The following is a 25,855-nucleotide window of genomic DNA, read 5'->3' on the forward strand; positions in this document are numbered from 1 at the left end:
AATGGACTTGAGGACATGGGGAGGGGGAAGGGTAAGCTGGGATGAAGTGAGAGAGTGGCATGGACATATATACACTACCAAATGTAAAATAGATAGCTAGTGGGAAGCAGCCGCATAGCACAGGGAGGTCAGCTTGGTGCTTTGTGACCACCTAGAGGGGTGGGATAGGGAGGGTGGGAGGGAGATGCTAGACGGAGGAGATACAGGGATATATGTATATGTATAGCTGATTCACTTTGTTATAAAGCAGAAACTAACACACCATTGTAAAGCAATTATACTCCAATAAAGATGTTAAAAAATAAATAAATAAAAATAAAATGGATTGTCAAAAAAAAATAAGTCAGGTTACAAAAAGTGAAGTATCATAATCTCTGGTTTTTGAATAATTTGAACACTGATACATTTTGAGTTCCTACAACATCCTACTTAAACTAATAGTCAAAGGGAGCTTACATTGTAACCACATCTCCTGGATGGCTCTTGTTCACCTTTCCCTGACACTTTTGGAAATTCTCTGCTTGACCTGGTTCTGCCTTTATTTGCTGAAGCAAGTAGGAACTTTTTTCCTCAAAAGAAAGAACACTCCCAAGTTCTAGGTTCAATATCTGTACTTAAAGATCCCAGAAGGATCGCATTCCTAGCTGTTCTAATTCACTACAATAGCCCAAGCCAACTGGTCATCCTCATGGAAGAAGTTGGGGAACTGGTCCTGCTGATGAGGGAATAGTCAGGGGATGTGGCTGGCACAAATGTTACTCTCTCTTTGCTACAGAGCCCCCAGCCTCAAATACATTGGTGAGGTGTTCATCCCAACTTATGAATTAAATTTGAAACTGAAGTGTATATTCTGGTGTCAGTATCACACTAGGAAAAATATGAAGCCACGAATCTTGACTTCCATCTGCTAGAAAGGCAGGGAGGAACAAGGTGAGAATTTTGTTTAGTGAGAAGTTTTAGATGTCTAGGATCTGCTCCAGTTTAATAATTTTAGATGATATTGGTCATTTCCAAGTCAAACACATCTACTAATAGCATTCAGTGTGAAGGAAAGCAAATGAGACCTGGAATAAATCAAAAGGCATGACTTGGGGTCCTTGCTCTGCCCCTACTGTGTGACTTTGGGAAAGCCACCTACCTCACTTCACAAATATTGTTTATTGCTAAGTGAGGGGGCATTTAGTGGAGACGAGGAAGATATGGTTCAAAGTATATTAGAGTGTAAATATTTGGATTTACTTCAGAGCTTGGCAGAGTAGTAAAATTTATTCCAATTGGTTCACAGACTGCATTTACTCTAGCACAATATATAATATTTTATCAATTAAGAGCATGATAATACATGTCTGTCTTTTATACATTGATACCAAATATAATATTTAGGTTTAACTTTGGCTCTGGGTTATGGGAAAATCCAAAACAAGAGTGATGTAAAAGATATAAAAGTTTATTCCATACTTAATATAAATATAGGCAGCTCCCTGTCATTAGGGACTCAGTTCCTTTGGACTTTTTTCTGCCATACTAAATTTGCAACTTCCACTCAGTGTCCAAGATGGCTGCTCAAGCTCCAGGCATCATGTAAACCTTCCATCTTACAACAAAAAGGAAAAGGGAAAGAAAAGGATACTTTCCAAAGTTCCCATACTATTTTTGTTTATCTTGCATTGGGAAGAATCTAATCATATGACCTTAAAAGAAAGGATGGAGGGCTTCCATGGTGGCGCAGTGGTTGAGAGTCCGCCTGCCGATGCAGGCAATACGGGTTCGTGTCCCGGTCCAGGAAGATCCCACATGTCACAGAGCGGCTAGGCGTGTGAGCCATGGCCGCTGAGCCTGCGCATCCAGAGCCTGTGCTCCACAACAAGAGAGGCTACAACAGTGAGAGGCCCGTGTACCGCAAAAAAAAAAGAAAGGATGGAAAAATTCAGTTTTTATCCTGGAGACTTATGTGCCCAGGTATTATCTTTTAACATTCTGTTACGAGGTCAAGGAGTGAACAAATATTGAAGGAAGTTAGTCATCTCTACAACAATAATAATGGATAACTCCTCACACTTAATCACCACCAAGCAACAGCATGTATATTCAGGCCAAAATCGCCTTTGAATTTATTAATAACAGAGCTACTTTCTTAATTTTTTCATAGGACAACTATTTACGGGATAAAATCTATGGGCCAGGTATTCCACTGAACAGAAAAAAAGAAAACAAATTCCTGATCCTTAAAAGCTATAATCTTTGAAATAAGCATAAAAATAGGAGTTTCCAACAGATACTGTGATAATATAAGAGAAAATGATTTTGAATTCATGGAAGAAAAAAGAAGATGTTGTGTTATTCTGAGGTACAATCATTGTTTGCTGTAGTCATGCATTAAATGGGATCCTAGAAACCTGGAAGGATGTGTATTCCTCTCAAAGCGCTTCAAGTACTACAAGAGAGTGTCTCATGCATTGAGAGCCTGTAATTGAGAACTGAATAAGATAAATAAGTAGATAGAAAAAGATAGATATGATTTATATAATATTAGCTTGATCTGAACTGATTCAGTGATTTGTGTAGCATTTGGTTCATTGGAATCGAGTTGATTCTGCATCAAAGCTCTCTTCCTTGTGGAATCCTGGCATTAGGACATTGTGGTCAAAGTAGGAGGACAGGTGGCTGGATGTAACTGAATTCTCTTTCTTCTCTCTTTTCTGTTCCAACACTAACTTTGACTATGCCACACCTCTCCTCAGACGGCAAAAATGTATGGAGAAGAATAGAAGGAGGGAAGGCTGGAGGTGGGGCGAGAGGAGCGGGTTTCGCCCTCCTAAAATGAGGGGAATGAAATGATAGCTCTCTAGAGATGACCAGGGACACCTTTCCACTCTTCCTGCACTCCCCACCCTTTCCCCCTCAACCTTGAGCCCAGATCTCTCTCGCTTGTACTCTTGCTTGTGAGTAAAAAAGGAGGGAGTTTCTCAGCTCATCCACATTACTTTAAATTGTATAATTAAATGTCATGGGCTTCCCTGGTGGCGTAGTGGTTGTGAGTCCGCCTGCCAATGCAGGGGACATGGGTTCGTGTCCCGGTCCGGGAAGATCCCACATGCCGCAGAGCGGCTGGGCCCGTGAGCCATGGCCGCCGAGCCTGTGCGTCCGGAGCCTGTGCTCTGCAACGGGGGAGGCCACAGCGGTGAGAGGCCCCCGTACCGCAGAAAGTCATGATATAAGAATAAAAGACTACACTTAAAATATTTAGTGAGATCTATTTTTGACTTAATGGCTTTTTGGATTTCGCCTCTCTTTTCCTGTTGACACATTTTTGCTGTTTTGGTTTTAAATAAAAATTTAAAATATGATAAAAGGAAACGGTATAAGGCATGACATGTCACGTTGAAACCAAAGAAGCTTAATAATAAAGTTTTGGCCAACCCAGAAACATTGTGATCCAGCCGTCACCATTTCTAAACAAAGTATGAGGTTATTATGTAGTATACTGCTAATGTTTTAATGTTCTGAAAATAACGTAAAATAATGTTTTTACTTCCTTCCTCTTTTCAATCAATTTTTTGCTAGTGTCATTTAAGCTCCAGCTTTAAAAGTGAATTGTCCTCATAAAATTTAGCTAATATTCTGTACTGATAAAAGAAATTAAGTAATGTTAAGAATGTGTTTTTGTTTTGTTTTGTTTTTTTAAAGAAGATGTTGGGGGTAGGAGTTTATTAATTAATTAATTAATTTTTGCTGTGTTGGGTCTTCATTTCTGTGCGAGGGCTTTCTCTAGTTGTGGCAAGCGGGAGTCACTCTTCAACGCGTTGCACGGGCCTCTCACTATCGCGGCCTCTCTTGTTACAGAGCACAGGGTCCAGACGCGCAGGCTCAGTAGTTGTGGCTCACGGGCGTAGTTGCTCTGCGGCATGTGGGATCCTACCAGACCAGGGCTCGAACCCGTGTCCCCATTGACAGGCAGATTCTCAACCACTGAGCCACCAGGGAAGCCCAAGAATGTGTTTTATACACACACCAAAAATCCAGCAACTTAAATTCAGAATTTGAAGTGTCCTTATCCTCTTGACCTTATTCCTTTCAGTAATCTGTACTAAACACATGTATATGTCATAACTGCTTGCAGATGTTTTTGTTTTTGTTTTTGTTTTTGTTTTTTGCGGTACACGGGCCTCTCATTGCTGTGGCCTCTCCCGTTGCGGAGCACAGGCTCCGGACGCACAGGCTCAGCGGCCATGGCTCACGGGCCCAGCTGCTCCGCAGCATGTGGGATCTTCCCGGACCGGGGAACGAACCCGTGTCCCCTGCATCGGCAGACGGACCCTCAACCACTGCGCCACCAGGGAAGCCCACTGCAGATGTGTTTTATACTTAAGTAATTTATAGTTTTATGTTCTTGTGTAAAATGTTTATATTGTAACTTGCCTAATACAGGATTTTCCATACACTGGATACTCAAGAAATATTTTGACCCTGAATTCCTTGATGGCAAAACCTATTAAGACATGATAAAGAAAAAGATTATCTAGGGTTTCTCTGGGCTGAACTATTCTTTCCCAATAAATGAATGTCTTCCTAAAGGTATTTATAGTCATTACTTATAAAAGTAATGGTACTGGAAATAGTTTGTTTTGCGATCTATTATTTTTGTCCAATCTGGATCACAGCACTGTGACCATAGTTGTCTGTCCCACATGCTGAGAAGCTGAGAACCTAGCCTGGCAGGGTTCCAGACTTTCAAAAGTCATTGTTTATTAAAAGATAAGAAGCAGCTTGAGACACATCTTCAATCTTGCTTCAGAATAAGGGGTTTGAGACAATGTGATTTCAGTATATCCCAACCAATATGCTGAAATTTTGATTTGTTCCTGGCAATAGTTTGAATTGTTTCCAGGGAGCTGGTTTCTGTCTTCTGAGAGCACAACGGCAAGGGGAGTGTAATAAGAAGTCAAAGCGGGGAGAAATGGAATTATGTGTGTACTGGATGGTCCATTGCAAATGGAACCTAGGAAAACACCCAAACAGAAAAACAGCAGAACCAGTATTTCTCAACTTTTTCAGGGGACTGGAATCCTTGGCTTCAGAGTTGGATGGGGGCCTATGCTCTAGGTCTTTGGTTTTCCAGTGGTGATGAGCTGATACATGCATAGTCACTCAGCTGGATAGAGGCTTCAAAGCTGCCTAGCAATTCCCTGTCATCTGGCCCTCCAATTCTCAACAAAGAGAATTCCCAGTCCCTCCGTAGTTACTCAAACCTCTGATCTGCCTCCTACTTCTATAACTTTAGCAACTGTCTCAATCCTACTCCAGAAAGAATCTGCCAGCCATCACAGAGAAGGACCTTACTTTCCCACCACAAATATGCCACGTCATCTACATTTCACCCCCTCATTCTTCTTCTCTACCTGTTTTAAATTAGGACCTTCTCAAAAGTTCGTTCTTCTCACGTGCTTTAGATTTCATTTCTGTCCGAATTTTCCTGAACTTGATGCAGTCAGTTTTTTCTCATTCCTGATTCACAGTTTCTCTCTCTATTTGATTCTTCACTTAACATTTAAACATACTTTAGTATTTCTCATTGTGAAAATAAATCTCGTACCCATATCCCCTTCTAATAATTATGAAAATACTGATAACGATACCACATATTTATTTAGCACTTAGTATATACCAGGCATATTCAAAGACCTTTCCTTTTTTTTTTTTTTAACATCTTTGTTAGAGTATAATTTCTTTACAATGGTGTGTTAGTTTCTGCTTTATAACAAAGTGAATCAGTTATACATATACATATGTCCCCATATCTCTTCCCTCTTGCATCTCCCTCCCTCTCACCCGCCCTATCCCACCCCTCTCGGTGGTCACAAAGCGCCATGCTGGTCTCCCTGTGCTATGCGGCTGCTTCCCACTAGCTATCTATTTTATGTTTGGTAGTGTATATATGTCCATGCCCCTCTCTCACTTTGTCCCAGCTTACCTTCCCCCTCCCCGTGTCCTCAAGTCCATTCTCTAGTAGGTCTGCATCTTTATTCCCGTCTTGCCCCTAGGTTCTTCTGACCTTTTTTTTTTTTTTTTAGATTCCATATATATGTGTTAGCATACGGTATTTGTTTTTCTCTTTCTGACTTACTTCACTCTGTATGACAGTCTCTAGGTTCATCCACCTAGTTTCATTCCTTTTTATGGCTGAGTAATATTCCATTGCATATATGTGCCACATCTTCTTTATCCATTCATCTGTTGGTGGACGCTTAGGTTGCTTCCATGTCCTGGCTATCGTAAATAGTGCTGCAGTGAACATTTTTGTACATGACTCTTTTTGAATTATCAAAGACCTTTCCTTGATTAACTTGTTGACGGGAGGGGCACGGACATCTTGCTGTGCTTACTCTGGAGTCTGCTAAAGGAGCTGGAGATGGGGCCGGCAGAAGGGAGGTCTGCACCAAAATCTCACTCTGTCACTAAGAGTTCAGGAGAGAGCACGTGACAGCACCATCTAAGGTTGTGGAAATGGAAAGGTCAGTGGAGTCAATATATCGTTATTAAATATACTCAAATAGGAATGGGTAATTGATTGGTTGTGGGGGAATTACAAGGTTGACATCTAGATTTCATTCATTCATGAGAATGAGGGTGTTCTTTCAATAATAGCAAACAGAAAAAGAAGAGCTAGCTAAAAAGCAAGGGTGAAGAGTTTATTTTTAGACATATTGGACTGGAAATATCTGGGGTTGGATGGCTCAGATATAAGGAAATAGAGATTTGAAAGGTGAGCACAAATGGAACCACCCAATCTCAGGTTTGAAAGTGGTTCTTTGGAGAAGTTCTTTGAGATTTCTACAAGTTTTCATGCCCGGAGTCCCATAACTGGCCGAGTGAATTGCATAATTTAACTGAGGGGGTCTTTCAGCGTCAGGCATTTTCCCTCAAGTATCTGGAGGAGTCTGCCTCCCTCCTTGCACCACCAAGGACAGCATTACTCTGTTTTGTTTTTTTTTGGGGGGGAGGGGTTGTGTTTTTTGTATTGTTGTTGTTGTTGTTTTTTTGTGGTACATGGGCCTCTCACTGTTGTGGCCTCTCCCGTTGCGGAGCACAGGCTCCGGACGCACAGGCTCAGCGGCCATGGCTCACGGGCCCAGCCGCTCCGTGGCATGTGGGATCCTCCCGGACCAGGGCACGAACCCGTGTCCCCTGCATCAGCAGGCGGACTCTCAACCACTGAGCCACCAGGGAAGCCCCATTACTCTGTTTTGGCTTGTTTTTTTCCACACCTTTCATTGTCAGCTACTTGATTCTCTTTTCATAGTGGGTTCTATAAAGAAGTATATCAGTTCTATAGGCATTATAAATTAAAATATGAATGCATAGCAGAGGGGCCCATTTTTGTTATTCTTTCTAGGAACTGACTACGATTAGATAAGTTACTATAATAGGTTGAGAATTTGCGTGGATAGTCATTATTGCTAATCCTTTTTAGAACCCATCAAGAGTTAAGCACTTTACATCAATTATATGTAATTTTAAGGTGACCCTATGTAGTGGGTATTTTCACTTCCAACTGACAAATGAAAGATTGACACTGTGAGAAATTGAATAATGTATGCAAGGTCACACATCTGGAGTTATTGACTGTCTATGTTGGATGCACATTGGAATCATAAGTGGAGCCTTGACAATTCTAAAATGGCCAGGCTACACCCCAGACTGATTGCATCAAAGTCTTAGGGGATTGCACTAATTGGTGCATATTTTTTAGAGCTCCCTAGGTGATAATCCTGTCCAGCCAAAGTTGAGAATTACTAGCCTGCCTCTAAAACCTAGGACATTTTCACACCATGTGGTCTCTAAATCAAAAGTTGTTTTCACTCCACATTTAAATAGTCTTGTGATACCAAGTGGACAGTTGATTAAACTTGATAAACAGTAAATAAATAAATGTCTTCTTGATATAAAAATGTCTTCTTCTTGTTATCTTCCTCTGCCTTCCAAGTCATCAGAAAAATATTTTCAAGGCCTAGAAACCCCAGCAAAAAGGCTTCAGAGTTTTATTTTATTTGCTCTGCTGTTACAAGTTGAAGGCAACTTTATACACAAGTTACTATTATCCCTTTTGAGTGACTGTATATGGTGCTTACTTAAACCAGGGGATATACACTCACTGATGAATGATTTCCTCTACAAATACAGATCACAATGTAAGTCAGTTTTTAGAAGTATCTTAGAGCTTATAACACATTTCGAAGATTCCAAGTTATTAGTGAAGCTTTAGATGAACTTTTGGCCTTATTTAGCAAGTGGCTTAATTTCATTTCATTTTGAATAAAATTGTTATTTCCTAAGTCTGGAGATAACAGTATATAATGAAGCATCTGCTGTGTGTGATGTACAAATGTTTGGATTCCCAAAGGACATATTTCAAAGAACCAGATTTCCCCATTATATGTGACAAACTTTCCAAGGTCTGCAAATTAGGAACATGTTTTTGCAAGATACATATTTTTAACATCTGTGGAACAGATTTTTATCTCTATTGACATCTATCTAGCATTTATTTTCTTTTTAATAGTGCTGCTTTATTTTAATATGAAATTATAAAAATCTAGCAAATAAGAGTTATTATTGTTTGAGGTATTCATATTTACCAACCATTGATATTGTCCCTTTATTCATTAACTATTTCATATCATACATGACTATTTAGCAATGTCTTCTATTGTTCAATTTTTTTTCAAAAAAGATGAATCAGAGAGATAATAATATAATAACATTTCCTCATCATAGTTTTGTGCCACTACTTTTAAGCGAGTATTAGAACTTTTAATGGTGAGCCAAGAGTTTTCAAGAGAGAACTACAGTCCATTATATCTCTTCTCTTGATATTTTCCTTTACATCCAAGGGGAACAATGCACAGGCTAAGTATCTGGGTCTATGAGAGATGTTTGTCAGTTTTCTGCAAATGACATGGCTGTTGATGTAGCATGTCACAGCAGCTATGGAATGAGGGAGCCTGAAGAAGTGACATTAACAGAAAGATTCTGACTGAATCCTTAATACCATAAAGTTTTCATTTAACTTTGTGAAATGTTGATGCTTAAAGCCACAACACTTACTGGTTTTAATGATTCATTCCATTTGGCATTTGCATATGTGTTGGTGGAATCTATATAACCAGAACTGTACTTTTTAAAAAACAGCTTTATTAAAGTATAATTGATATACAAAGAACTGCACATACTTAATGTGCGCAATTTGTACCATCACCACAATCAAGGTAGTAGATACATCCAACACTTTCCAAAGTTGCCTTGTGTGCCTTTCTTGTTGTTATTGTCTTTAATAGAACACTTAACATGAAACCTACTGTCTCAACAATATTTTTTCTTTTTTTAATTAAAGATAGTTGATTTACAATATTATATTAGTTTCATGTATACAACATAGTGATTCAATATTTTTGTAGATTATACTCCATTTTAAAAAATATTGACTATATTCCCAGTGCTGTATAAATATATCCTTGTAGCCTACCTATTTTATGCATAATAATTTGTACCTCTTAACCTCCTACCCCTATCTTGCCCCTCCCCCATCTCTCTCCCCAATGGCAATCACTAGATGGTTCTCTATATCTGTGAGTCTGTTTCTGTTTTGTTTTATTCACTCATTTATTTTATTTTTTAGATTCCACACATAAGTGATAACATACAGCATTTGTCTTTGTCTGATTTATTTCACTAAGCATAATACCCTTCAGGTTCATCCGTGTTGTAGCAAATGGCAAGTTTCATTCTTTTTTTGGCTGAGTAGATTTATCTGTTCATCTGCTGATTGGCACTTAGGTTGCTTCCATATCTTGGCTATTGTAGATGATGCTGCTATGAACATTGGGGTGCATGTATCTTTTAGAACTAGTGTTTTCATTTTCTTTGGATATATACCCAGGAGTGGAATTGCTGGATCATATGGCAACTCTATTTTTAGGTTTTTTGGGGGGGTTTTTTGTTTGTTTTCTGTTTTTTGTTTTTTTTTGTTTTTTGTGGTACGCGGGCCTCTCACTGTTGTGGCCTCTCCCGTTGTGGAGCACAGGCTCCGGATGCACAGGCTCAGCGGCCACGGCTCACAGGCCCAGCCACTCCATGGCATGTGGGATCTTCCCAGACCGGAGCATGAACCCGTGTCCCCTGCATCGGCAGGCGGACTCTCAACCACTGCGCCACCAGGGAAGTGCTATTTTTAGTTTTTTAAGAAAACTTCATACTGTTTTCCATAGTGGCTGCACCAATTTACATTCCCAACAACAGTGCACAGGGGTTCCCTTTTCTCCACACCCTCACCAACATTTGTTATTTGTTGTAAAGCTATACTTTTACATGGTGCATTTTTCTGTTTTATTTGGTGATGATTTGGACAATAAGGACAAATCACTTAATATCCTTTTTGTTTGTTTATAATAATATCTATTTATTTAAAAGCTATACACTTTTATTTCAAAAAGAATTTTTGGTGGCTTGAAAAGATATAGTATAACCACATAAATATGAGTATTAGCAAAATCAGGTCCCTCATGGCACAGGCAGCATATTGTAGTGAAAGGAGCACATGCTTCTTCATTTGCTACCTGTGCAACTTCAGACATGACTTCACTGAGTTTCATTTCCTCAGTTATAAATATTGACCTTGTAACATTGCTGTGAAATTAATGTTTAAGACAGAGGATGTGCTTAACAACTTAGTTTTCTCATCATCTTTTAAAATGTAGTAAAACATCTTTAAATAAGTTTGTTTTGCCAAATGAAAATATTTCATGTATTTGATTAAGGTTTTAATTATGATCCTATTATTAACATCTATCATTTATTGTGCACTTACTGTATGTGAAGTTATGTACTACCTTTGTGTAAAGCCCTTTTTATCCATTATCTTATTTCACTCTCACAACAATTCATTTTTAGTCTGTAAGAACTACCATTTTCTGAATATTACAAATAGGAAATTATTAGTGTAGCCTTTAAAGGACTGTCTTTGAAAATCACAACGGTGGTGAGTCATAATTTCTTCCCATAGCAACATTCATATGTAAAGAGTTATGGATGCATCCCAAAATTATGCTGTGTGTGTCTTGTACTGAATACATGTTTTATTCCATGAGAATAGCAAGGTATACACATTTATAATTTATTTATTATGGACAAATCAGTATGTGAATACAGGAAAGTATTAAAATAATTCAAATACGAATTCGTTCATATTAAGGAATTATTTCAGTTTGTCTAAGATTGTTAAATTGTTGTGACAACTGCAATAATTCTTGATTTCTCCATAAATGCTGAAATTAAAGTATATGGATATTGATACTGTTTGATAGTTTATAAATATTTCCCTGGAGTGCTTCATCTCAATATTCTGTTTTTCATATTTTTAACAAAATCAGGTTTCTCTGCATTCTATATGTTCCATGGAGGTTTTATTATATCATGTATCTCTCATCAAAAGCATTTTCTCTTTTGCTTTTTTGAAATATTTACAAAATAGTTATCTAAGATTGCTTATTTTTAAATGTTAACACCCTTCTCTCTGACTTATTTGAATGTTGGAAATAAGGTAAACACTGTGTTTTGTTCTTAGAATTCTTGAAAATCTGCCAAATGAAAAGAGGAAATAATTATATTTCACACTTTGAAAAATTCTTCACTGTAATAATGTAAAATAGTTTTCAAGTTGGAATTAAAGAATCATTAAGATTTGAAATAAACTAGTAAAATAGACATCTTTGATAAACCTAATAAGACGTAAGAAATATAGATAATCAAACTTAGAAATTAACAAATGGTATTTCTTAAAACTTATGAGAGGGCTTCCCTGGTGGTGCAGTGGTTGAGAGTCCGCCTGCCAATGCAGGGGACAAGGGTTCGTGCCCCGGTCGGGGAAAATCCCACATGCCGCGGAGCGGCTGGGCCCGTGAGCCATGGCCGCTGAGCCTGCGCTTCCGGAGCCTGTGCTCCGCAACGGGAGAGGCCATAACAGTGAGAGGCCCATGTACTGGGAAAAAAAAAAAAAACTTATGAGAATATTAATATAACCAGATACTAAGACATTGGAAAATGTAAATGAAAAGGATAATTTCCTGAGAAAACAAATTTCCAAAACTAATTAATTAAAAATTAAATTAATTCAAGAAGAAGTGAATATCCTGATGAGGTCTTTAATTAGAGAGTATTCATGGTATTGTAGAATTTTAGAGCTAGGGAAGCCTTTAAAGATCATATAGTAAAGATCTCATTATGCATGAGAATGTTGAGGTTCAAAGTTTGTGTGGCAAACTAAAAGAATTCCATTCATGAGCTCTGGAAATTAGGAAGTCAGGGGTTATTCGTGTGGGAGGGCAATTCAGGGGAGATGTTGTATGGCAAGAAGAGAATATGTGAGCTGGTAGTAAAGAAGTTGATGAACAGCTTAACCTTTCAAGAATTTTGACAACTGGAAAGAGAGAAAGCAACCCGATGAGAACCAGTCCAAAAAAAGGCAATAAAAAGGCGGTTGATTGGCTGGTTTGTTGGTTGAAGATAGATATTTTAACAGACTTGTAGGCTAGGAGATTATGTATATAAGCATATAGAAGCTAACTAAATGGGGAGAGTATAGAGCTGACCAAATGTAGGGTCGAGAGTAGTTACTATGTATCAAGCTCTTTACATAGATCATGCCATTTAACCTTTACAACAGTCCTACAGCATAGGTGCTGTCAGCATCCTCATTTTTACAGCAGATGAAGCAGTGTGTGAACCTGCCTCTTAGCTCTATTACACCAGCTCCTGGAAGGGTGAGGGTCTGCTCTGGAAAGGAGGCAGAGGTAGATGAAGCTAAGGGTCCCAGGGAATATGAGATTAACAATACTATTGATGGTCTGTACCTCATCAGTAATGTTGAAGGCAAGCCCATCTGATATAAGAGTAAGGGGGAAAGTTGGGACCTGAAAAAGATGAAAAAGATTGTGAGGCTTAGGCTATTAATGAGCAAAATAACATTGTCAAAATGCAGTGTAGTTAGGTAGTTAAGGAAGTGCACAAGCTCTGGGGTCAGAGACAATGTCTTAACTGCTCCTCCCCATTCAGTAACCATGAAACATGGGCCAAGTTACTTAGTGTCTCCAAACCCTCATGTGCCAAATGGGGATGGTGATCATCTGACTACACGTTATTCTCTTTTATGCCATTAGGAAAACCTCTATCCTGCTTTATTCTTCTTTTGAGACTTCCTGGAGGATTCTTTGTATTGGGTTTGCTCCATGACTTAGAATTGGCCTGTCAAGCTTAAAAAAAACAAAAATTGATGGGAATTGCATTGAATATATTTATCAGTTTGGAGAAGATTGACATTTACATGACACTGAGCCTCCCAATTCATGTACATAATATATTTCCCATCTATTCATGTCTTGTTTTGTGTACTTTAATTAAATGTTAGCATTTTCTACATGAAGCTCCTGCACATTTTTGTTAAATGTATTTGAGGTGTTTTATAATTTTGGTTGTTATTTTGAATAGGACCTTTTCCTTCATCTGATAATCTTTCCCTAGTGATTTTGTTTTATAGGTGCAATGTCTTTTCTCAGTTTCTGAAGGACTTAATCTGTTTTAGAAATTTTAATTTTTCTGTTACCTCTATTATCTCTCCTCCTGCCTCACTTTTTTTTTTCTTCGCTTGGCTTTTTTTCATTCTTCCACGTTGGAAGATTTTTTCAATTATCTAATTATCTTTTGCCGTGTAATCATATATAAAAGCAAGGCCCTAAAAAGTGACTTGAAGTTCTCTACTAGGATAGATGGACTTATTGAAAGGTAATCTACATGTTAATCAAGGATGAGCCAGGGTATGAAGATTTTTCCCCTTTGGGGGAGAATTTTAACCTCTGACCTGCTGGCATTTGGGGAGTAGAAGTGAGGGCGACAGAGAGGGAGGGCCCTATGGTTTAATACATACATTTGTATCTGCCTTGTACACTTACCCACTGAGACTGGTGTCTGAGTTCAGAACCCAACCCACTGAATTTTTCAAAGACTAAGCCTCCCTGTGACAGTGCTAGGCTGCATTGAGCTGGGAAGAAATAGTTTCAGCTGCTCTGTATGTAGAGTTTTCAACCAACCTGGCTCTTTTTCAGTCCCATGCAAACTTGGGTCTTCCTTCCATTTCTGGCCCTTACTGTTTCCACGTGTTAAACCCTCTGAAGGTCTGCAGGGTGAATTGTCTCCATTACAGTCAGTATTTCTTCCACCACCCCTCACCCTACAAGAGCTTAGGCTGTAACTTTCTCTGCCACTCTAAGTCAGTTACACCTCCTTCCCTCAGCATCTTATGAATTTGTCAATGCCTTGAGTTCATTCACTCTTGTCTACTGCCTATTCTCTTTTTTTCCTGTTGCTTAAAAATTTGGCCATTTTAACATGGTTTGGGAGGGAGAAGAAAGACAAATCAGTCATGAGTAGTTAGAAATTTTGTACTACATCTTCCAATGGATATTGTTGGTATATAAGGAAGTCAGTTTTGTATATTGATATCAGTGTACAGGAAATATAATATTTGTATGTTGATCTTATTTGCAGCCACCTTGTTGATTCTTCTTATTATTTCCAATTGTTTAAAAAATTGATCCTTTTGGGTTTTCTAGTAAGGAGATATATTTCTGCAATGATGAAAATATTGTCTCTTCCTTTCCTATTACTTTTTCTTATATTGTTTTGGTGAGGACCTCCTATACAATTTAGAATAGTAGAAGTGATGGTGAGCCTGCTTTAATTCATGATGGGAATGCTTCTAATATTTCACTATTAGATATGATTTTCAATCATAAGTTTTGGAGAGATAACCTTTATTAAGTAAGAATGTTCTCCTCTATTTGTAATATGTAATGAAGATATCTTAAATGATCTTTGGATTTTGAATTTTATCAAATTCTTTCACATTTATTGATATGATCACATGATTTCTTTAATCTGTTAATATAATAAATTATATTGAGAGTCACTTTAAATGTTGAAATCATCCTGCATTAGTGGGCACACTTATCTGACAGTGATTTAGTATCTTTTTTTCTGTATTTCTGGATTTGATCTTTAATTTAATACTTTCACATTTATGTAGATAAGTGAAAGTGGCTCATAGTTTTCTTGTTCATTTTGATGTCAATGTTATTCTAGCCTTGTAAAATGAATCAGATACTTCTAATCTTTTTCTTTGGCCTGAAAATATTTTATAAAATGGGACTTATAATACATTAAGTTTGTTAGAATTTGCCGGTAAATTTTTCTGAACCTTCTGTCATTTTTGAAGATTTCTTTTATTACCTTTTACTACCTTTCCATTTTAGCTAAGATTAAATTTTATCTCTCAGGCCAATTTTGATCATTTATGTTTTTCTTGAAGAATGTCCATCTTATGTAGATTTTCAATTATATATATATATTACCTGCTATTCTTTTATGATACTTTTAATAACATTTTTTATTCCTAATGTTATTTATTTTTCTTTCTCCTCCACCCTTTAAAAAATCACAATAGCCAAAGGTGTAGCTGCTTTATTAGCCTCTTGAATCAGCTTGGGTTTTGTAGATCAATTTGACTCTTTTTACATATTTTCATTTGTAATTTCTGCTTTTGTCTTTATAAAACTCCTTCTGATTTCTTTAAGTGGCCCATTTATTTTCATTTTCTCTTGTTTTCTATCTGTGGCTTTAACTCTCCTGAGTACTGTCATAGTAAAATTGCACAAGTTTTGATACTGATTTTCAGTTCTAAATAGTTTATAATTTGGAATTTAATTTCTCTTTAATTTATTAATTATTTAAAAGTTTTCCCCCCAAGAGGTACAGAATTTTAATTTTGATTTCTAACCTCATTACATTGTAGTTTGTGAAAATGTCCTGTATGTTATCAAACTACTTAAGTTTATTTTATTCTACTTTCTGTCCTAGCACTAGTTAACTGCTATAAATATTCTATTTGTATTTTAAAGAACTGCACATGTTGTTTCTTATGTATAATATTGCAAAGGAAGAAGATTAATCACTTTTACTGATTGTTATAGTATTCCATATTACTATTTTTCTCCACTTTTCTGTGACTTTCTGAGAGCTATAGGTTTTCTTTCATTGTAAACTTAGTTTGACAGTTTGTCCTCGTAGTTTTCTCAGGTTTTGTTTCATATACTTTGGAAACTTGTGATGAGTTTCATAGAAATGTGTTACTTTGGAGACTTCTTTATGGCCTGCTCCTTTTATCAGTATGAAAAGTCCTTCATCTCTTTTAATGTTCTTTTCGGTATTAACATTGTGACATCTGATTTTTTTCTTATTAGCATTTGCTTAATATAGCTCTTTCATCTCTTTATTCTCAGTCTTCCTATGTCATTGTGTTTGAGGTCTCTTATAAACTCATTACTGGATTTATTTTTTTTTATGCAGGATAAAAGTTCTTAACGTTTAACTAGTGAATCTAAAGCATTCCCATTTATTGTGATTCCTGTAGTTTGGAATTATTCTTATCCTCATTTAATTTTTCTGTGTATTATATTTTCTAGTTGCCCTTTTGCCTACCATTAATTGGACTGATAGATTTTTCTTAGTTCAGTTTTTCTACTATTTTACAAATATATTGTTTCCACCATTTTTGGTTACCTTAACATTGTTAACATAAATGTTCAAACATGTCTTTCTAACATCTAGAGTTACTCAGTATCTGAAATATTCCTGCAGACAAAAAAAAAGGCTTCAACATACTTTTAAATTACCCTGCTCCTTTGCAACTTTTATGTCTCACCTTTTAGCCCTCATTGATAGTATTTTGAATTATATATCCAAGTGGCTATATAATAAATATATATTTTTAATTTTTAATAAACATTTATTAAGACTTAACATATTTTAATATTGATATTCATGAGACTTCTTTTGTCTCATTCCTTTCTTCTGGATTTTTTATAATTATTGGTTTTTATTGTCTAGCAGTTCTTTCAGAGAGAATCTCAAGGTAATAAACTTCAAAGTTCCTTTCCATTCTAAAAAATGTCTTTATTTCTGCCTCTACTTGAATAATAGTTTTGCTGGGTGTAGAATTCTGCAAAGTTATTTTCCCTTAGAATGTTGAAGATAGCCTATTGTCTTCTTATATCCTGGGTTGCTCACAAGGAATCTGACGTCAATGTGATTCTTATTCCTTTGGAAGTAATCTTTCTTTTGACTCTGACAGCTTCTAAGATTTTGTCTTTATTCTTGATGTTCACAGATTTCATCACAATAGATCTTGGTGTGTGTGTGTGTGTGTGTGTGTGTGTGTGTGTGTGTGTGTGTATCTGTCTTCCAGCTAGAGGATCTTTAATGTTCTGAGAAATTTCCCCATAATATTTCTTTAAAGGCTTCCTCCTCCCTAAATTTTCTCTCTTTTTTTTCTTCCAAAAATACTTTTAAACAGATGTAGGAACCTCTGTATCATCCATATATCGTACATCTCCTACTTTCCATGTCTTAATCTCTGCTCCTAATGGGTAGCTTTGGGCTTGGTATTCTTCATTCCTCCTTTGTCAGCTCTCTGTTTTTCAGGCATTTCTCACAGTACCTAGTCTACCATAGTTTACATATCTTTTCTTTCCAGTTATTTTATGCAACCTTTTCTGTTGTCCCTATGGATTTGCAATGAAAAGTGTACGTGAAGGTTATAGGTATAAACTGTCCTCAGTTTGCCAAGTTAAATACCTTTCCAAGTTTTGTAATATTTATCAACAACAGGGAAGGAGGAGCCGAAGAAGTGAATGATGAGCTTGAAGAGCTAGTGAGTGGCAAGCTGTGAAGACCCAGCTCTGATGGAGTTGAGAGTAGACACACATGGGCTGAGTAAAGACAGGGTGTGAGAGGGTGGAGATCACCACAGAGGGTCCGGTGGCAGGAAGAATTGACCAAGAGACAAGACATGAACGTTGACAGAAAAGGAAAATCAGAATTTGAGTTTATAAGTGGAAAAGTCCCCAGTACTGTGGGGATCCAGGGATGGGTGATCTCTGTGGGTTCCTGATGTGGGATTTAGGTTCTGTGGAAGAAGAAATCAGAGAATCCTGAGCCCCAGACTTAGAGTGGCCACCTTCTGGAAACTGATGGGACAAATGTGAAAATAACAGACTTTATTTGAAAATCGCTATTTATAAAAGTTGTACTTTAAAAGACAGCTTAGCAAATATAAGACATCAGTAGAAAAATCAGTGTGTGTTTCATGAAGTGTATATCTGAGTATACTGATCCTTCACGTGATAATGAAGCAAAATGTAGCTCCCTCTCTCTCAGCATCATAGCATCATAGGGTTTTGCTGTACCCTTCGTACAAGATTAGTTTTGTAACTTTAGACATCTTTAGTCCACAGATACACCTTTATTACGTTGAGACAGCTTAATTCCATACTTGGAGCACTTTCTAGATGTATATGAATTTCATCTGATCATAGTAGGATGCCACCACCCATAGAAATGGGTCTTACTTCTCTCGTTACTGTATATTTCCCCACACACGTTGTGACCATATTATTGTCCCGAGAGACATGAATTCTCGAAATATAAATGTCAGTAACCCCAAATTATTTGTATTATGTGTATTTCAATTTACATTAGAATTAAAGGGAGTCTCATAAATCCCAAAGTAACAAGCATAATATAGCGAGAGCAAATTAAGTCACTGTAGTGAGACCTTGAGCATTTTACTACTTCTTACAAAATGTCAGTGCCTCTAGCACTTATCATTTAAACATTTCAACATTTTGCATTGTTTCATATAAGCCTGTACTGATAGTTTATAAATCAATAAACACATACAACTGAGAGGAGACGACCAGTTGGAAGGAAATGACAGGTGAATTAGAAAGTGTAACTAGTCCAGGTATTGAATGGAAGGGTTATCTTTGAAATTCAAATCGGGATCAGGGACCACAGATCAAGAAGGAGCAAAGTAATCAGCCTGCAGATGTTTAAACTTCAATGTGGAAAAAAGTCTGTGTCTCAAGTACAGGAGGAATCACAGTTGGTTAAAGCTCCTGCATTATGGCTGAAACAGGAGTAAAGGGATGAGGAAGAAGGTGCTGGAAATCCATGACTTTCTCAGACTGAAAGTTATCAATTTCTTTATGGATTGCTTTTTTTTTTTTTTACTTTTTATTTTATATTAGAGTTGATTAACAATGTTGTGATTATTTCAGGTGTACAGCAAAGTGATTCAGTTATACATATACATGTATCTATTCTTTTTAAAATTATTTTCCCATTTGGGTTGTTACATAATATTGACCAGAGTTCCCTGTGCTCTACAGTAGGTCCTTGTTGGTTATCCATTTTTAATACAGCAGTGTGTACATGTCAGTCCCAAACTCCCATCAGTTTTGTAAGAATAAACTTAAGTACCAAGTAGATTTAAGTACCACATGAAATAAGGAATCCCATGCTGAAAAATGGTAACAGCATTTTTAGTACTACTTAAAAAAATGATGATTATACTCATAATCGATTAAGCAGTTGCCATCTGCCTAGCACAGTCCTATTCAGCATCTGTACATTACCCCTCCTCATTAAATCAACCTGGTGAGATAAACATGGTAAAGTTTTTTTATATATGATTAAAAGAACTGAAAAGCGAAATTAACATCTGGTGAATTTCCAAAGAATAAACAAATAATTTGAATAATTTGGGTTAAATTTTTTTAAAGATATTCTGCTATAGTGGATCGGAATGGAGATGGGAGGATGGGGATTGTATTTTTATTTCTTTGTTATGAGTTTTTAGTGATTTTTTTTTGTAGCTCTCTATGTTTTGCTTTTTTTTCAATTTTTGGAAACAGCAAGACTGAAACTGACAAAGGAAGAAATTAGTTTGCTTACTGGGACTGGTTTATAAAGACTGGCATTTTAACAAGATTTACACAAAGAAATTATACCAGTAGTGAAGTAAGTAGCAGCCTTTACCAAAATGAAGCTGCTCATCTTTGCAGATGAGTCACAAGTAACTAGTGGTGGCACATATAAGTGATTAAGTCGCACAAAGAAAAAGATCTCTGAAATCATGGCTGTGTACTGCCAGTGACTTGGTTAGCTTTTCAAAATGATTTGATTAGGATACACATTATAGTGTAATAACACAGAGCAATGTATTAAGTGCTTTGAAATACATATGCTATTTTTTTCTAGGCTGTTAGCCAGACCTCATTTTGTACTTTGCCCTTACACCTTGAATATCACACTTGTATAAAAAAGCATAGTAATTTTTTTCTTTTGAAAGGCTGTGGCGATATAATCTTAACATCAACAGATAATACAACAAAGCATTATTGGTTAAAAAGGAAGGATAAAGAATGTACCAAAAAGAATTATGCAAGATGTCTGTAACTTAAATTAACCCAAAGAAAGGATCATTCCCATAATTATGTTTCAAGAAAAAAATTCAAGTAAAGTATTAATTTAAATCTCCCTAGAGTTTAAATTTACATTCAGGCTTCACTTCATAAAAAACTGAACACACAAGTGGAATTAGGCCATTTTTTTCTATCATAGATAATGTACAGCATAAAGACTCCAGGGTCTCTAATTTCTGTAAATAATTACTCTGTCACAAAGCAGAGGTAGATATTTGAAGTAAAAACAATGGGTTGGAGATTAACAACCTTCTGAAGGACATGTGATGCCCGCATATTAAGTGTGAGTCTTTTCTGTTTCCACAGAGCATCTGTACAACCACCACTGCATTTTTGCACTTTTTCTTCCTGGCTTCATTCTGTTGGGTTTTGACTGAGGCGTGGCAATCATATATGGCTGTAACTGGAAAAATTAGGACGCGGCTTATAAGGAAACGCTTTTTGTGCCTTGGATGGGGTAAGCATATTAATATTCCCTTTCGTGCTCTTGTTAAAATGACCTTGAACACTTCTGTAATGAATGAAGCTGGAGAGTGTGATTATCCCCAGGCTACTTTGTCTAATTTGATATGAGGAAGTGGAAATATAGGAGGCTGGTCATATTTGAACATTCTTTGAGCGTTTGGAACTTTAAAAAGGAGTGAATATTAGATGACTACATAGCTGGGCAGTTGATAATCAATAGTGCCCACGTGGTAGGAAATGAGACCTGAGGTATCTACAGACAAGGAATCAAAGCGTTCTCTACTAATAGGTTCTGGAAACACAAAATGTCTTAAGATGTTCAGGGCTCAAAGCATGATGTTCTAGTCATGTACACTAACCATGTACTGTTCTCCCCACAAGAAAACTCTGAGGACTCCATTTCAATAGAGCTATTCGCATCACAGGAGAAAGCTGTTCAGACCATGAGTGAAACCTCATGGCTAGTCCGTGGGGTCCTCAAAGGAAACACAGAATTGCTGATGGGCTGAGGATGAATTAATTCTTCATTAGGAAAGTTTCTGTCACATTGACTTATGAAATGGACATCTGGAAGACCTATACATTTCAAAGGACCAATTCTAATGTTTAATTGGAATTAATAAATTGGTTTAATTATAATTAATTAATTAATTAGTTTAATTCCCTTAAGAAACTAGTTTTAGGGGAAAAAAACAGGATTTTGTCTTATTTGCCTTTGAGTTTCAAAAGACCTGCACTAAAAAACCTGGAGAATTTTGGACCAAATATATAAGAAATGCCTAATGTACCAGGAGACTGGAGAATAGGATGCTAGAGGGACCCTGAAAAATTAGAAATAAGTGGACTTATTACCATACCAGAATAATTCATGCTGGAAAATATAGGACCAAGAACACGAGGATTATCCATCAGTTTTCAGCTAGGGGATGTCATGTCTGCACAGGGAAATGGGAAAACCATTAAGAAGAGATTGGAGAATGTAATGTACTTACAGTTTCTTAAAAATTTTGTCTGGATTTCATGTTAAAGACCTTCTAAAGTTGAATCAGGAATTGATTAGGTCTAAGAACTACAGTATGCAGGGAAATGAAGACTTTCCTTGAAGTATAAAGAGTAGCAATTGTCAGGAACCTTAGCTACCTTATTTAACATCATTACCAAAGATGATATTGAGGAGAAGGGTGCACAGCTGGTCTCCAGGATGACAGATAATATTAAACTCCTCTGGGTAGCAAAAAAGCTAAACCAATGGTTCTAGACTGTCAGGAGGTCTGGGAGTGGGCAGAATAGTGGCATATGAGTTTCATGACGGCAAAGGGCAACATAATAATTTAGAAAATTTTTAAATCTAAATTGTATGGAATGAAGATTATTAGCTCTTCAGCTAGGACCCAGAAGAGAATTTTTTTCTAAAAAACTCGGTCTGGTCAATCAAAAAGGTCAACTATATGAAAAAGGAAGAGAAGATGGAGGACAAGAAAGGGGGAGGAAGAGACATTATACATATAATTATATACATACATATATTACAAATATATGTGTGTACATATATATATGTGTGTATACACATATATATATATACAGAGAGATATATACATATACACATACATATAATATCATATATATGCAGAGAGAGGGAGAGACCAGCATTTGTTTAAAAGAACATGGTGTGTTCCTCAGAGGTGCTCTTTACAGTTCCCATCATTTAAACCTCGTGAAGGAATGTGATATCATTTGAAGATTCCCAGAAGAGAATAAGAAAAAATGATAGGAAGAAAGAAGATGGATGGAGGGGACACAGGAAGATGATGGATTTTTCAACCTGAAAACACAAACATGGTCTTCCTGATAAAAAGACATGACCGGATAAACCATTAGGTTAGACTGAACTCCATTCGCCAAAAACAGGGAGTTTCCATTGAACTTGAGCAAGGTAAGCATGATTCATAGAAACATAAACCGAAAGATGTCAGGTCGGAATTGGTGCAGGAATGCAGGCACTTGAATGCCAAGAGGGACTAAGTATTGTCCGGAGTGATACCTACCTAGAGGTTCATGAAGAAAAACTGGCATAAATTCCCTGAACTTTGTTCAGGATTGTTAAAGGAGTATGGGCAGGAAGCCTAAAAATCAATTCCTCGAGCCCTTAACCCTGTTCCTACATTCTTGTTATAAGTAAATCATAAAGAAGTAAGTGATTTATTTTTTCTATCTTATTATAAGTACAACTTGATGTGGATCGATATGAGGCCAACTGAATGTTCCATTTCTGTGATACTCCATCACACCAGAACATCCTTTTTCTGCCTTTCTGATTTTATAAATATAAATTTCCTTTATAAGAGTGTAAACCCCTAGGGAAAAAAACAAAAGATATACTAAATCTCTGTTATGAGTTTCCTTTAAACCCATGTCAAATGCGGTGGTAACCTAGCAACATCAGAGAAATGTGCTGACTTAAAAACCCAGCTGGTGTGCTCATGTCTTTGTACTTGGAAGAAATTTTGTAATGGAAACATACTTTATGAAGTGATTCATCTGAAGGTAGTTCCTCCGATTTCAGCACTCCAAGTTTGTTCTGGCTTTGCTTGAGCCAGTGTGCGCAGTGGTTGTAGCTGAATGTGAAGTGTGACAATGCTTTTCTTGCAGGTTTACCAGCATTAGTGGTGGCCACATCAGTAGGCTTCACCAGGACAAAAGGATATGGCACTGATCACTAGTAAGTCCGTCCACAGTGATAAATCTTGTTTATTATTAAGTAAATCATCAAATATGCTTCATTAGTCTTGGCTGGCACTGCTGATGGCTTGCACTTTATCACTGAGTCATTAACAATGGTATAAGTCATATTACTGAGGAATGATGGAAGTGGCTTAAATGCACAAAAGTTAAACACTAAATGCTGCAGGACTATTCAGAATTCTTGTTTCAGTCTCCCATGTCTTTGTAGGACCAGCGTCCTTAATTTCTAAAATATTTCAATATTTACTTTGCATGTTCAATCTCAGATACCTTTTTTAAAGAACTGGATAAACCTTGAAATGTTTACATTTTAGAATATGATTCCGATCTGAGCTTCTGATTTCACAGATGATAGTATATACTTGTAGCCACCAAATTATGTCACGTTAGTTCAAGTTTTGTTGCTATATTAGGGTAATGCATATTGAAACCTGTAGTTCAGGGAATCAATAGACTCCAAACTAGAAAATTCCTGGGCTGTGGAAGAAATTAGAAGGGAGAAAAAGGGATGTGGCGTCAGCCCACCCTAATCAGAGCTGGAATACTTATAACATTCTATGAGAGAATTTATAAGTCAAGACTACATTTAATATTTCAAATGTAAAGCAATGCACTTTCATATTTTACTTCATCTGCTCTTTCAAGTTGAGGAGACAGTAGAGAAATGAGGAAAGAGATGTGCATCTTATTAGAGGCATACGTCTTAAAGGGAGATGTCCTGTTTAACTGTGCTCAGGTTTGAGATAGGGATTGTTGCTAATGAGGCCCTCCGGTGGGTACATCCAACTGGAGAGTGTGCCAAAAGACACCACTTCACCTGCCACCCGAAAGAAACCTCCAAAGAATTGCAAGAACTCATGTCATCAGAGCACTTGCTTTTCTTATGCAATCGACAGTACAGAAAAACTCCCTGGTAGCATATGCTGTAGAGCAGTCCTAGTACAGCACCATTACCTTTAAGCTATTGCTTTTCACAGTAGCATGCCTCTTTTTGAAAGGCACCATGTTGGGGCCATGGAAAGAAGTAGGATTATAGATGGCACAGTTCCAATTTTCAAGGAGTGTATGATTAACAATGAATGCAATACGATGAGGAATGTATCAGTTTGAAGGTGAATTTACACAAAAATGCAGTAGAAATTGAGTAGTGGTCTCAGAGACACCAAACTGAAGCATTCTATCAGACTAAGGGCTTTTTCTCCAGGTATTTTATTTTTAAAATAGATATTAAATCGTCGACCTCAAAGTGGAAAAGTAGACTTTTATCTATCCACTGTTATGGCCAAGGAGCAATAACTAGATGCAGACTTTGAATCCACACACACACGCACACACGCACACACGCACGCATGCACGCACGCATGCACTGATTTACATAGTAACATTCACCTTATTAAGTGTATATAATTCTGTGAGTTTTAACAAATGCATAAGTCATGTAACCACCACCACAGCCAATACAGAAAAGTTCTTAGAAGAGAGAGAACAGTTATTGTTAATTGTTGATTGTTGGTCACTTTGGAGGCAGTCTGCTGATTCGGAGGACTGAGAAATAATACGGAAAGGGTCAGAGGTCAAAGACAAGTGCATGAAATGGTGGGCATGACTGCATCAAGGGGACCTCTTGACAGCCCTCTGCTATGAGAGAATGAGTGTTTTTACCTAAGTGGTTACCATGTCTCTATCAATGCAAACCTGCCTCTCTTGGTGAAGCTAGTAATTGAAACAAACACAGCTGTATTTATTTTTATTCAAAAGCTTATCTTCAGTGATTTTTTTAGTAGTCTAAGAAAAAGTAAAATTAGAAGAAAAAAAAAGCATGCAAAATGTAGTTTATCCATTCTTTGCAATGATGGCTTTTAAACCAATGTCTCCCACTATCTCAATGGTCTCAAAGAAGAACAGGTAAATGGCACATATAAGACTCTAAAAACATGCTGTTCTTGCTTCAAAGTATATTTGAAAAATTCCATAATGGATGTAAAGCAGCATTTTACAAAACTTAATCATCACCTTTGTACTGAAAGTCAGTATAAAAATCTCACTGCAAGAGTAATTTGTCTAAAATGTTTTAACTGCCCAACAGTAAGACCTTATAATCAAAGCGTCTTTTCTGTGAGAGGTATATAGTATTTCTTACTCACTAAATGAGCTAATCTTAGCTTTTTTCCGCTTCTTCTGTGCTATTTTTTTTAAACTACAAACCTTTGAAATATGCC

The 25,855-nt window shown here is 36.9% G+C and overlaps 1 protein-coding gene across 1 annotated transcript in view; it reads left to right on the top strand.

Moving 5' to 3' along the window:
- The window catches only part of ADGRB3 (adhesion G protein-coupled receptor B3), a 797,924-nt gene that overhangs the window by 720,381 nt on the left and 51,688 nt on the right, over positions 1–25,855 (top strand). The window contains exons 19-20 of the mRNA XM_019929178.3: positions 20,736–20,886; positions 23,544–23,613. Of these exons, the coding sequence (XP_019784737.1) occupies positions 20,736–20,886; positions 23,544–23,613 (221 nt within the window). The remainder of the gene's footprint in view (positions 1–20,735; positions 20,887–23,543; positions 23,614–25,855) is intronic.

Source organism: Tursiops truncatus, chromosome 12 (assembly GCF_011762595.2).
Source record: "Tursiops truncatus isolate mTurTru1 chromosome 12, mTurTru1.mat.Y, whole genome shotgun sequence".
NCBI lineage: Eukaryota > Metazoa > Chordata > Mammalia > Artiodactyla > Delphinidae > Tursiops > Tursiops truncatus.